Here is a 14,824-nt window from a genome sequence, read left to right as displayed (position 1 = left end):
GGTTTTTGCGCAAACAAATTATCGGTTTGACAGGTATTACAGATGTGCATCCCGAGATCATAAATGGGGGATATTGTGAGGACTAATGACGGGGGTGGGAATGCCCAGATTGGAGAGAGCTCTTTTTTAGATCGATACAAATGTTCGCAAATTAACAAAATTGCATTTTATTCCAATACATGAGTTTGTATTTTGATTTCACCTTGAGCTGTAGATTCCATGCTCAAGCATCATGTCACTTCAGGCAGAGGAGGGATTGAAGTAATACATGAAATTAATAAGTGATTTTCTCTGACGGTTGTTGCAAGCTACAGAAATCCTTGAGCCTGATTGGCTCAGAGCAACTTTGTTGGCGAAAACCACTTACTATTTACATGTATTTCATGAAACACTCTCCTGAAGAGGGAAAAACAATACAATTGCTGTATAGCTGGAGAGGTATAACTGGGGAGCGTTTCATCAATATTTTCATCCGACATGTTGTCAGATCTGACATCTTTCCATGATTTCGATTGGCTGAAAGGCACTGTTCCTATGGTAACTGTCGGATAAAATGAGACTTGTCGCATAAAACGTCCGACTAGTCCTTTCATGAAATGCCCCCCTTGTGAGAAATATTAAATATCTGCTTGCAACAGTCTTAAAGCTGGAGCGTTGTGGCCCAGTGGATTAGTCTTCGGACTTTGAAACAGAGGGCCGTGGGTTCGAATCCCAGCCATGGCGTAATTTCCTTCAGCAAGAAACTGATCCACATTGTGCTGCACTCAACCCAGGTGAGGTAAATGGGTACCAGTAGGAAGTAATTCCTTAAAAAGCTGTGTGCGCTATGAACGCCTAGCTTAGCCAGGTAATATAGGAGTGCCTTGAGCACCTAACAAGGTGGATATGTGCGCAATATAAATACCCTTTATTATTATTATTATTATTATAGCTAATGCTGTAGAATTTTAGAGTATTGGGATTATTGGAGAATAAACAAATCCAAATCATGTTTTTTTTCCAATACATTGCATGCTGATCAATAGATATTGGTTTCAGTATAACATTTTCATCTTGGCCCACGGGTTCAGATAAAGCTTACATGATCGAACAAATAAATGGAAAAAGAGATTCATAAATTTAAAAAAGAACAAAGAGAAGGATAATAAAGAAGAAAAAGAATGAGAAGAAAAAGAAAAGTAGACCTTAGAAGTTAGAAGAGAAGATTCACCAAAAAGTTTTGGTAATAACAAAGAGATAAAATTAATGAAAAAAAGGACAGTTAAAACAAACAAAAGAAAGGAAGAAAAAAAAAACACAAGAAAAAGAGCATAAAATGTTAATTATCCCTCTAGGCTACACATAAAATTTCAGTAACTGATATCTTGCACAAATAAACCAAAACACCTTGTGCATATTTCATTTATAGAATAAAACAGCTGTACAGTAGCATATGATAGGAAAAGAGGTAAAATGACACTGACTTGGTCTAAATTAAATTAAATCATCTACACTCACTTCGTCTACCTTTCATTGGTCTCACCCCATATAGTCTAATCTTTTGTCATCTAAAACCAGTTCATCAATTAATCATTTGCTTTGATTGCCCCTTGACCATTTATCACAATGTCTTATTTTTGGTCAGGCTATACCCATCTCATCTTATGTCCACTGGTTCTAACACTGTGAAAATAAGACGAATTGGAAAACAGACCAAGTGGCCATTGCACTACATAAAATTGAAACCAAATGGCAATTAGCCTTGTGGCCAGTGGATTAGTCTTCTGACTTTGAAACAGAGGCTCGCGGGTTCGAATCCCAGCCATGTCGTAATTTCCTTCAGCAAGAAATTTATCCACATTGTGCTGCACTCGACCCAGGTGAGGTGAATGGGTACCCGGCAGGAAGAAATTCCTTGAATGCTTTGGTAATGATAATAGCAGGGCCCGCTGGGAGAACAGTTTTCAGAAATGAAGCTACTTGGCTTCCCTGGGTAAATATACCTATATTATTATTATTATTACTATTATTGTTATTATCATAATTATTTATTAATATTATTATTAGTATTAGTAGCAGTAGTAGTAGTAGTAGTAGTAGTAGTAGTAGTATGATAATTATTATTATTATTCAATTAAACTGACAGTAGACCAAATAGGGTTTACAGTCCATGTGGTATTACTTCATTGGCCATGTGCACCTCGCACACAACATATTTCTCGCGTTTATCTCATGACTACCCGCGTTTGCTAATCGTGCACCCGCGATTAAGTGCCAAGTTAACCGAGAGCGTCACTGTAAGACTCTCCTGAAGAGAATTAGACCAACTGCTAGTAGACCAAATGGAAGTCCTGCAGGGCAGCATTTCACAGAGATAGATTTGTCAGTGATTTTCACTGGCTAATCTGCTCTCAGCCAATCAGATGCAAGGATTTCAGTAGCTTATAACAGTTGTCAGTGAAAGTCACTGACTATTTGTTTCTTGAAAGTCCCCCCCCCCCTGTTATAGCTATAGGCCAACATGTATCCTTGAATGACAAATCAATTTATCTTGATCATGAGGACAATGACAGGTTGGCGTATCATACATTCACTCTGATCTTTGAATGAAAGCTGAATGATAGTCTCATCATTCCAGCGGTCATTGTGTGTAGAAGACTTGTGTGCAATACGCAGGACTCAGACTCGCAGTAGCAGTCTGGAAGTGCAGACTATAACATGATTCTTTGAACAGGGGTGCGAGTGGTCACAAATAAAAAGATCTGAAAAAAGCTGAAGAGTATTGAAAAAGTCTAAAATACAAAGAACTCCCATACTTTTGTACAGAGGAAAACCAAAAAGAAGCTGAAATTAAGCTGAAAATCAGAAACAAACAAAATCTGAACACTCACACCCCTGTTTGAAGTTTATTTATGGATTTCTATGCTCCCCAGGGAATGAAAAAAGGGCATTTATTATGTGGATATGATGACCAACCAGGGTAATACAACTGGAAAGCAATTGGTTGCATTGTTCCAAGGTACATGCATTATAAAGTGCTACATACAAGATATTAGTTGACTTTTCATGATAATTTCATTCCCCAAATTACACAAGCCGTTTTGTTGAATGAAAAAAATACTACAAAGTAATGCACATAAATGTCATATGTTGTATACATATCCAAATCCAATAAAAAAAACTGTGTCCTAGTAGCATAGAAATGAAAAGTATAAAAGGAATATTATTTCCTATGTGAATTGAGAAAAAAACATCTTGGAAAAGACCTTCCTGTGCACTGTATATGAAATGTACATGTATATAACTCTTGAGATATTGGTGATGTTGTTGTTGTTTGAGCTAAAATGATGCTTCCATCAGAAAGATCTATATTCTTTTCATGTAAAATTGATGAATTTCCTATAAAAACATCCATCCCTCAGGACCCTCGCAAAAGATAAACAAACACTGTCAAAATATATGAAAATGCATTTTCAAATTCTGCAGAAATGATTAGTCGTAAGAGCAATCTATTTGGTGATTATTGGATTACATCTTCCCTTATTAGATTAAGTGGGGATCTTTAAACAGCCATTGTGGAGGTGAGCCCTTGTCAAAGTTGACCCATAAGTGATTTCCCTGGCAAAGACCAAGTAGATATACCACTTGTGTTGATACTTTGTGTGAATAGTGTGACATTTACACCCATTAGAAAGGTCAAGGCACTATGGAGTGATATATACATATGTGTGTGTGAGGGTGTGTGTGTGTGTATAAAGAGCAAAAAGTTTAGAAGTTGTGGTGCAGAGGCGGAGCCCAGCATTGCAAAAAAATGAGAGAGAGAGAAATGAGGATAAAGGATAGAAAAAGAGCAGAGGATAGATGAAATAGAAAGAGGAGAAAAAATGACGAGTACAAAAAAAAAGGAGAAAAAGAGACGAGTATTACCAAAAAGGGAGAAAAACAGAGAGAAAACAAAGAAAAGATGGGTAAGGAGGTGTTTAGGGAAAAGAGAAAAGGTAGAGAGACAAGCGAACGTAGATACAGAAGTTCTGCTTTGACCCAATATTAATATTAATAATAGTATTAAATATGAAAATTTGTATATTAATAAAATGAAAATTGATAATTCAAATTACTGTTATGAGTTATGGAGCGTTGTGGCCCAGTGGATAACTCTTCTGACTTTGAAACAGAGGGCCATGGGTTCGAATCCCAGCCATGGCGTAATTTCCTTCAGCAAGAAATTTACCCACGTTGTGCTGCACTCGACCCAGGTGAGGTGAATGGGTACCCGGCAGGATTAATTCCTTGAATGCATGAGCGCTGAAAGGCAGCTCGAGCTAAAGCCGGGGTAATAATAATAACAACGCGCCTCGGAATAGAATATTTCTAGATAGATGGCGCTATATAAATGCCTATCATTATTATTATTATTACTGTTAAAACACTACAACATATCCCTCACAAACCAGCAGCATATTTACATGTAGCAAACAATTTGATAACTCCATTCATATGATCATGCAGAATAAAGGCATGCGTGCGCCTTTGATAAGTCATTGTGCAATTTCAAGCACCTTGGACAGACTGTACACCAATAGCGTCTTAACAAAATGTCTGTCTTCGCTAAGACGGGTTGGCGTTGTGATTCTACCTTGCTTCCATCCTCACAGTAGGACCATACTTGGCAAAATCTTTCTCAACTTATTCATCCCATTACCTCAGTAGGGACATCTTAATAGGAAACCAAAGAAGAGAAGCAATCTTATTGGAAAGAGTAAAAATGAGAGGAACAATTAAAAAAAGTTTCATCAAAATCGGTTATGAAATAGCAAGTTATGAGAGTTTGAAAACTCTTGTACTTTCTATGGGGATCCTGAGTTTGGCAAACGTGCTTAAAATGGCTGATTTTGTGGACAAATCTCCATTTGTTTTGTGCACAATTTTTTCAGATATTCCTCATTTTCCTCAATCTTTCAAATTGCATCTTGCCTCCTTCTGAGCACAACATATGTCCTGGGAAAATATAATTCACACCACATATGTCAAGGTCAGGAGGAGATAATGTGAAATATGTAAAATAAAGGGGCAAATCTGAAAATTTGTATACAAAACAAATTGAGAGTTGTCCACAAAATCAGCCATTTTGAAGCACGTTTGCCAATTAGAGGATTCTTATAGAAACTACAAGATCTTTTAAACGTCCATAACTTGCTTATTTCATAACTGATTTTGATGAAACTTTTTTTAAATTGTTCCTCTCATTTTACTCTTTCCAATGGGATTGATTCTCTTCTTAGGTTTTGGTTTCCTTTAATAGCAAGAGGTAATTTTTTTGTACCATAACTTTGTCCAAAAAAGGCAGTCAGTAAAATGTCTGTTAATATGGGGCTTCTGTCTCCTTATCTCTTTTCCCTCCATCCTTTTCTGTCTCCCTTTCTGTCTATCCTCTTATTCCTTCTATCCCAGTTCTTTCTTTCTTTCTCCCTCCCTCCCTTCCTCCCTTCCTTCCTTCCTTCCTTCTTCCCTATTCTCTCTCAACACACACGTTTTATGCTCTCTCCCTGCCCAACTGATTCAATATCTTTGTCTTGAGTTTGAAAATTTCAATGTTTATACTGCATTTTCAAATGGAACTTGAAAAGTAGAAAATTGAATTTTTATCCCCCCATGTTATTGATACAATAATTTGTGACGATCATCAAAACTCTAAAGCCTGATAAAATATTTTAGCAAACATGCAGTAAGAGTTACTGATTTTGAGTGCTCTATAAGATCACATCCAGTTATCGATATCGATCAACAAAACTACAAATTTTGAGAGTAATCATGACAAGAAAATTACAAACATATAACACTATTGATTTTGGTTGATATATCACATTGTTGAAATAAAAAAGTAAGTTGACATACCCCTTTAAGATTGTGATCATGGAGGGCAGAACGAAGCTGCATTTCAAACTGACCAATGGCAGTGAGGCTTTCCTGAATCGTCTTATCGACAAATACATCAGCACCGTCCAAGAAACCTTGCTTCAGTTTGAAGTCAATCTGAAATAATAATTAAATAAATTAATAATTACATAAATTAATCACAAGCAACGGAAATAGAAGTTTGCTGAATATCCTACTCACACTATTATAAGCAATACAGGATAATACAAACATTACGCATCAGTGAGTGATTAAATTAAAATGAACAAGTAAGGTATCTTTGAAAAATAAAATAGTTTCAGCTATTTTGAAAGGAACGAGTGTGAGGTATTCAATACCCTAACAAATAAAATTCATGAAATACATTGGCCCGAATTCACAAAGGTGGTTTTGAAAACACACGGTTGAGTCCATGGTTTATGCAGATTTCCTGTATAAATTACGCTTAATTTAGCGCGAATCGGGCGTGTGTATAAAAAATTCCAATGTTGATGCGCGCTTATGTCACAGTGCGCCAAATTGACGCCTGTTACCATGGTTAGATACACTATTTTATTCATGAATCCACTGTTTGAAGAGTGGACTCATGAATAAAATAGCGTGGATAACCATGGCAACAGGTGTCAATTAGGCGCACTGTGACAAAAGCGCACATCAACATTGGAATTTTTTATACTTCCGCCCAATACGCGCTAAATGAAGCGTAATTTAGACAGGAAATCTGCATAAACCATGGATTCAGGCCATAGTGAGGGAGAAAAGGAAAGAATGAGTGAGCAAATGAAGAAGGGTGAAAACGAGAGACAGAAAGATAGTTAGGGCAGTGAGTCGGACATACAGAGATGGAAAGAGAGAGAGAGAGAAAGAGGCAAATAGCAAGTACATGTAAAGGCGACCGCACACCTTACGATTGGTCTGCGACCCGATTTCAGAATAAAATGTAGTAGAATTTGATGATCATATTGAAACTTGGAATATCTTACTGTGTAATGTTCTAAATCATAGCACAAATACCGATGTTCAAATCTATGACTATGCTATCATCCTTCTTAGAATAAAAGCGAATTTAATATCGAGACGTAAATCGTAAAGATGTCATAACAGTCTGACGATTGGCTACGCTTTGAAACTAATTTGGCCTTTACTCTGAAATAAAGGCTTGCAATCTTTCAAAATGGTTATATTAATATTTCTTTCAATTAATTTTAGCCTCAAATTAAATGATATGTTCCATTCACATTTTCAGAAAATGAGCCAAATGCGATTTGTTCCAAAATCGGATCGCGAACAGTCGTAAGGTGTGCGGTGGCCTTCAGAGAGGGAGTGATGAAAATGGAGAGAGAGAGAATTATTTACTTGTTCATCTTGCTCATGTTCTCCTTGACCAATAGACCAGCATGGAGTATCTGTGATGAAGCAAAGCTCTCCCAATATACGTGCAGTGAATATAAGGTCTTTCTGCATCTCACTCATACCTCTATGGTTATCTCTGTTCCCAACTTTTGTGACATTCTGAAAGAAAATACAAAATGTAGGATCTATGAATATACACAGAATCAAGGACTTTTTTAAGGGTTTAAAAGGAATATTTACTGTTTTGAGGCTTTGAGGTTATTTGTGGCTAATTTTTGAGCTATTCTGTAAATTTCAAGGGTAATCTTTTCCTTGTACAACACGTATTAAAGTAAATGCACAGAGTACGCAACAGCACAAAATTTGAAAGCATTTAGGACCTATGAAATTAGTCATAGAGGAACTTCTCATAAACGTAAACCTTCTTTTATCATTTTTATATTGCACAATTATGGAGACAAACTTGCAAGGTCTGCGTACACAGATCCAAAGTTATGCTACATTGTGTAAAGCAAATGTCACTTCCAAATTGATTAAAAATGTGATTTCATGTACAAATCCGATGTAAATTCTGATTCTAGCCAGAATTCATAGATGCATGAATATCTTAACTTTTCCTGTTCAAATTCAATGGATCTCATGATGCTTATGACTGAAATAATATCACAAATGCTTTCCCTCAAAAAAAAAAACAATTAAAAAAAAGTTATTCTCAGGACATGAACTGAAATCTATCTTTAAAGGAAATGAAACACTTGGAACAAGTTGGCTTGTGTCAAAACAGAAAACTCAAAGAATACTTGAACAAAGAAAGTTTGAGAAAAATCGGACAAATAATAGAAAGTTATGAGCATTTGAATATTGCAATCACTAATGCTATGGAGATCCTCCTATTGGCAATGCGACAGGGGTGTGTGATGTCACATGTGAACAACTTTCCCTTTGATGGACTAAAAAATACCCTCAAAATGTCTCTTTCTGCTTTTTCTTTTGGTGATACGAACTCTTTATCCATAATGTATTCTTTAAAAATCTGTATATATGCCCTCCTACAGAAAGAACACATGATCTACTGATAGATGTGATAAAAGAGTCAATTTATGTGAAATATATACTAAAGTATAGGGAGAGCTGTTCACAAGTGACATCACACATCTTTGTCGTATTGCCAATTTGAGGATCTCCATAGCATTAGTGATCCCAATATTCAAATGCTCATAACTTTCTCATTATATGCCTGATTTTTTTCAAACTTTTGTTGATCTGTTTCTTTAATTTTTCTGTTTTCATACAAGCTATCTTGTTTCAAAGGTTTCATTCTCCTTTAAAGTCACTACGTCTCTCTCCCCTCTATCTCCCATGTGCATAATGAGTACCTTTATTAAATTTTCAGCCACTTGTAATTGAGTTAAAAAAACAGAGGTGATTTAATAAGCTCAAGCTCATTAAACCCTTGTCATGATCTACTCAAGATGATGTGGTAATTAACCTCCCCTGTGCTATGGGCCACAAACAACAATAAAGAGTATACATGCCATTTAATTTGCAGTCTTATGCTTATAAGGAAAAAAAAAGGATACACAATTTGTACAGCGAATTGCCGATCAGTCAACACCCACTTTGGTTACTTATTTGGGCTTGTCGTACATGGTGAAATTAAAGTATTCTATGCCCAGTACTTCTACTAAAAATTTGGTCTGATTACCATTTAGCCGCCTAATCATTTTTTCTATATTTTAGTTTTAAAGGCTTTAACCATTTTGGCTTATATCTAATTTGTCTCACATTTAGTCTGATTGTTAATTTGTTTGATGTCCAGATGGTCTAATTAATACTTTGTTTACTTTTTGTATAACTTTGTCAAATGAAATTTGTTGACCGAGAAGTGTTAGAGTTCAAGTGGATATTTGACAAAATGGGTAAGGCCTACTTGAAACAGGGTTCCCAGCATTTCAAGAAAACAAAATTCCCAAATTTTTCCCTGATGAAGTTTAAAAATTCGCTGATGATTATTTAATCCCATTCCCAGTTTCATGTTTTCTAAGTTGTTGCAGTGAATTACATGTATTTTCAGTTACATAAAAACAATAATGTAAAACTAATTAGTACTATTACACAGGCATGTAATGGTCTCCCTTCTCCCAATACAGCCATCCACCATACCCCATAACCACCATAACCAGTCATTCCATGGATGTTGTTTTGATATGAAACAAAATATAACAAAGTCTGACTGACTACAGTGCTTTCGAGTTTTGGGCTGATCAAAATTTCCTGATTTTTCACTCATTTGAGGCATTTCCCCCGATTTTAGGTATTTTTTAAAATCAAATTCCCAGATTTTTCCCTGACTGGAAAAAAGAAAAAATAATTTTCCCTAATTTCCCTGATGGGCTGGGAACCCTAATGAAACTAGACAAAATTGTAAATACAGACTTCCTAACCCATGTAGCTGGAAAGTATGAAGGAGTTTTCAAAAAATGGGAAGAAACAATATTCCTTATATAATTTTGCAGTAAACTTATTAAGATAGGAAAATCATATCAAAATGAGCTAAATATTGTTAAAAATTAATATTTTTCTCAAAATTTAGAATGGTTGAAAAGTCTGTAAATGGATCATGGCAAGTTAGATCAAATATAAGTAGATAATCTTGGGCCTCTTGCGTACCTTTGCAATCCAGTGTTAACTACCATGGCAACGATGATCAACAGCCAATCAGAATCAATGATTCCATGCAAGTTATCATTGTAAGGCAAAGTTACCATAATGGTAACTTTTAAGCAACGGGCCGCTGGTTGAAGACAGAATAGGATGAGACCAAATGGATATTCAACAAAAAGGATGTTGACAAAGTGGCCCAGTGGATTAGTCTCCGGACTTTGAAACGGAGGGTCGTGGGTTCGAATCCCAGGCATGGCGTAATTTCCTTCGGCAAGAAATTTTTCCACATTGGGCTGCACTCAACCCAGGTGAGGTGAATGGGTACCTGGCAGGAATTTATTCCTCTAAATGCGTGTGCGCTGTAATCTTAGTAATTATGGCTGCCAAGCTACAGCTGGGGTAATAATATCCAAGTCCTTTGGAAGCGCATAGAGACATTATTCATAATTGTGATATGCGCTATACAAGAACTGTGTATTATTATTTATTATTAACCGTTTTTCATTATTCAGATACAATTTATCATTGTTATTATGTTCACCTGTAACACATGATAGATTGTCTTGGCCAATTTCTGGCTGCATTCTTCCATCTGCTCAACCAAACCCTGGCTGGCTTTGGCCTGATGAGTGCGGCGTTGACCATGAAGCTCGTCTTGCCTATGTACCATGGTGGCCCATAGTTGTGAGAGAGAGGTGAAAAGGTCAATGGATATTGTCGACTCTAGGATGGATGATTCAATGGGATCACCTAAAATGAAAACAAAACAAACAAAAATAATAACAACAATAGTCCATTTATAAAGTGCAACTACTAAATAAACATACTGAGCATTTTTACCCCACAATAATGTATTCATACTTTTCGGTATTCTCTGACCAACTGCGACACTGTTGGGGCTTGGAGCAGCAGATTCTGTTCATTGAATCTGTTGTTCTATGCCTCTGTATAAAGACTGCTGATAATTTAAAAGGACAAGTCCACCCCAACAAAAACTTGATTTGATTAAAAAGACAAAAATTCAACAAGCACAACGCTGAAAATTTCATCAAAATCGGATGCAAAATAAGAAATGGCATTTTAAAGTTTCGCTTATTTTCAACAAAATAGTTACATGAACGAGCCAGTTACATCCAAATGAGTTGATGACATCACACACTCACTATTTCTTTTGTATTTTATAATATAAAATATGAAATATTTTGATTTTCTCATCATTGTCATGTAAAATTAAGTTTAATTCCTCCCTAAACATGTGGAATTCCATTATTTTAACATTTTGTGCTTCAGGCAAGGAGGTCCTAATTGTCAAATTCATAAAAATTGAAATATTGTATAATTCAAACAATAAAAAACAAGAGAAATAGTGAGTGAGTGACATCATCGACTCTCTCATTTGGATGTAACTGGCTTGTTCATATAACTATTTTGTTGAAAATAAGCGAAACTTTGAAATGTCATAACTTTCTTATTTTACATCCAATTTTTGATGAAATTTTCAGCATTGTGCTTGTCTGATTTTTCTCTATTGATTCAAATCAACATTTTTTTTTCTGAAGTGGACTTGACCTTTTGAATTAATTGTATATTGATATTTCATGTGTATCTTTTATGCATATATTATGTTTATATAAATGAGTATCTGATATGTTTAACTTTGTTTTGTTTTTCGTCTGCAATTGAATTATGTTGATTTAGTGCCAGCGGAGAAAGAATTTCTGTTTTTACAGACAGTAAATATTTGGAATCTTGAAATCTAGAACAAATAACTACTAGGTATTATATCATTACCCCAATCTGAAACTAAGCAACCGCATAGACACTATAGCTTCCAAGGAAGAAATTCAGAAAGGCCATCGCACACCTCACGACTGTTCGCTATCCAATTTTGGAACAAATCGCATTTTGCTCATTTTCTGAAAATGTGAATGGAACATATCATTTTACTTGAGGCTAAAATTACTTGAAAGAATACTAATATCACCATTTTGAAAGATTGCAAGCCTTTAGTTTGGAGTAAAGGCCAAATTAGTTTAAAACCGTAGCCAATCATATGTCTGCTATGACGTTATTATGACTACATATCATATTTGCTTTTATTCTAAGGATGATAGTACATGTATAGTCACAGATTTGAACATAGGTATTCGTACAATGATTTCGAACATTACACAGTAAGATATTCCAAGTCTCAATATCAGCATCAAATTCTACTACGTTTTATTCTAAAATTGAGTCGCAGAGAAGCCCGTTCATCTGACCTGAGTAAAAGTGTGTGTGATGCATGGACAAGCGAGCCCTTGAAATAATAATGTAAATTGATTGTTTTACAACTGAGACCTCTGCCGCAATCATGAACACTGTTTCACCATTTCATATTCACGATTTTAAAGATATTCAACAAATAAGCATTGTCTGAACTCATATCTCACCTCCCCCTCTCGTGCCGGAACCTCTCAGTGTTTCCATGGCAACCAACAACCGGTGCATGCATCCGATGGTCCTGTCAGCAAGGGTGTGTTCCCCATCCTCCTCCCTCCCACCTTGCCTCATCACTCCCATTGCTAGGTGACGAAGGCAGGATGTTGCAATGGCATCCAGGACGTTTCCATGGGCAACCGAGGAAGGCTGCTGATGCGGAGCGCTGCTGGTGGACGATGATCTCATGGGAGTTGTGGTTGAGGGATCGCTTCGTGACAAGCACGTGAATCTGGAAAGCAATAACATAACTCTTGATATGAAAATTACTCATAAGCAAAGTTAATACTCACACGTGAACATGACTTGTGTAATATAGAGAATCACAAGGCATCACAATCTGATCTCAAAATATGCACAAGATCCCCACTCAAAAAAATTATATATACACACATATAAAAATAAATCATAAACAATGTGGCAAAAGTTTCTTGCATAACAGATATATTTTTAAAATATCATGAGAAGAAAGAGGGACATGGCTTAATAATCTGGGAGTCGTTTTAGGTTATTTTTGCATAATAGTATATTCTGTAATTACTACTAACATACAAAATATCTGTCCACCAAATTTCTTGAAATCAAAATCAAAAATCAGTTAAAACATCTCAACTAGAGTCAAATTCAGTACAATATCCACACTAAGATTTCTCTAAGTAACACAGAATTTAGTTAAACATCTTGAACTGAATCCAAAAGATTGATATCATTTATAATTGGAAGAATATTGTATGATCAAATTAGTCCATTAAAAAACATCTTGTCTAGGGGCATGCAACATAAAGCTTAGCGATTGATCTCAGGGCAGAGACTTATGCTTGATCATACACAATAACCAATGCTATCAATCGTAGAAGTCAGAAATACAATCAATTGCTAAGTGCTATGTTACAGGCCCCTGGGAGAGTGAAGAAAGGAAATGTTTGACAAACTTACTGCCTGTGTGCGATCGGTGAATCCAGTTTGAAATCCTTTTCCCAGCTTCCATTTTGACTTGTGAATATGGCGTCAACCTCTCGAGCCGTACAGTTACCCTAGAAGGTGGAGAAAGGAGAAACGTCAACATCATGCTTCTCAGGACCCTGTTTCATAAAACACTGGTATGATAGCAACTCTTGCTGGAATGTTAGCTACCATTACAACACTGAATATTCTGCTCTCTTGATTGGCTCTTCCAATGAAAGTTGACATTTCATTGAGAGTTGCTATCATATCAACGTTTTATGAAATGGGGCCACGGAAAATTGCTGATTGGTCTACACCCAATTTCTATGTTCTTTTTCAAATCAGTCCATATGGTGTAATCCTAATTCTACTACAAGCATTGTGGCCCAGTGGATTAGTCTTCTGACTTTGAAACAGAAGGTTGTGGGTTCAAATCCCAGCCATGGCATAATTTCCTTCAGCAAGAAACTCATCCACATTGTGCTGCACTCAACCCAGGTGAGGTGAATGGGTACCCGGTAGGAAGAAATTCCTTGAATGCTTGAGCGCCTAGACAGCTCAGCTATAGCCGGGGGAATAATAATAGCAGGGCCCGCTGGCAGAACAGTTTTCGAAACTGAAGTGGCTACCCTGGGTAAATATACCTATATTATTATTATTACAACCACTTTGTCTGCTTACAAAGAAATCATATCTGCCAGTTTGTATTTCAAGGTAAGAGAGAGCAAATAATGTGACAAGCTTTATAACCCCCCCCCCAAAAAAAAATATATATACCGTAAGGGCACTAGTATTCAGCCCGTTTTGGGAGATTCCTCAAATATAAAGAAATATAGAATTTACCTAAATTTCAGACCCGACTTATTTCAAAGAGCAAATGCTGGTTATTCTTTTTCCGTTATTTTTTTCTTCAACCAGTCGACTGTGTGCGCGGGCTATCAAATTATACGGCGACGGTTTTTGGCACTAGTATTCAATCCGTCGGCACTAGTATTCAACCTAGGGATGAATGATGGCCCTGTTTCTCAATCTGCCCTTGTCTCATCCGAATATGGACTAGACCATTTGAGATGAGACCAAACAGGGAATAAATCGAAGCCAGAGACTTACATAGATCTAGATCTAATTTAGCAATCTAAACCCTTTTGAGATTTGCTATCTATCCCCACTAGGTTGAATACTAGTGCAATTCAGTGCAAAAGGCCATCGCCGCATAATTCGATCCTCCGCGCATACAGTCGACAAATTGAAAAAGAAAATACCGACAACAGATTACCCTGGAAATAACACAGGTATGAAATTAAGATAGATTCCATACTTCTAAGTATTTTGGGGATTATGTCAAAATCTTTGAAATTATGCCAGGTTGAATACTTGTGCCCTTACCGACAACAGATTACCCTGGAAATAACAAAGGTATGAAATAAAGATAGATTCCATACTTCTAAGTATTTTGGGGATTATGTCAAAATCTTTGAATTATGCCAGG

General features: G+C 36.2%; 1 protein-coding gene across 3 annotated transcripts in view; it reads right to left on the bottom strand.

The window, feature by feature from the left end:
* The window catches only part of LOC121428583 (kinesin-like protein KIF14), a 73,550-nt gene that overhangs the window by 32,281 nt on the left and 26,445 nt on the right, over positions 1–14,824 (bottom strand). For all 3 annotated transcript variants that reach the window (XM_041625308.1, XM_041625309.1, XM_041625310.1), the window contains exons 20-24: positions 13,327–13,424; positions 12,345–12,622; positions 10,454–10,662; positions 7,252–7,407; positions 5,875–6,012 (exon numbers count right to left, since the gene is read on the bottom strand). In XM_041625308.1, the coding sequence (XP_041481242.1) occupies positions 5,875–6,012; positions 7,252–7,407; positions 10,454–10,662; positions 12,345–12,622; positions 13,327–13,424 (879 nt within the window). The remainder of the gene's footprint in view (positions 1–5,874; positions 6,013–7,251; positions 7,408–10,453; positions 10,663–12,344; positions 12,623–13,326; positions 13,425–14,824) is intronic.

The sequence above is a fragment of the Lytechinus variegatus genome, chromosome 15 (assembly GCF_018143015.1).
Source record: "Lytechinus variegatus isolate NC3 chromosome 15, Lvar_3.0, whole genome shotgun sequence".
Classification (NCBI taxonomy): Eukaryota; Metazoa; Echinodermata; class Echinoidea; order Temnopleuroida; family Toxopneustidae; genus Lytechinus; species Lytechinus variegatus.
The sequence above is the reverse complement of the archived record's forward strand: the minus strand, read 5'-3'. Positions and strand labels throughout refer to the sequence as shown.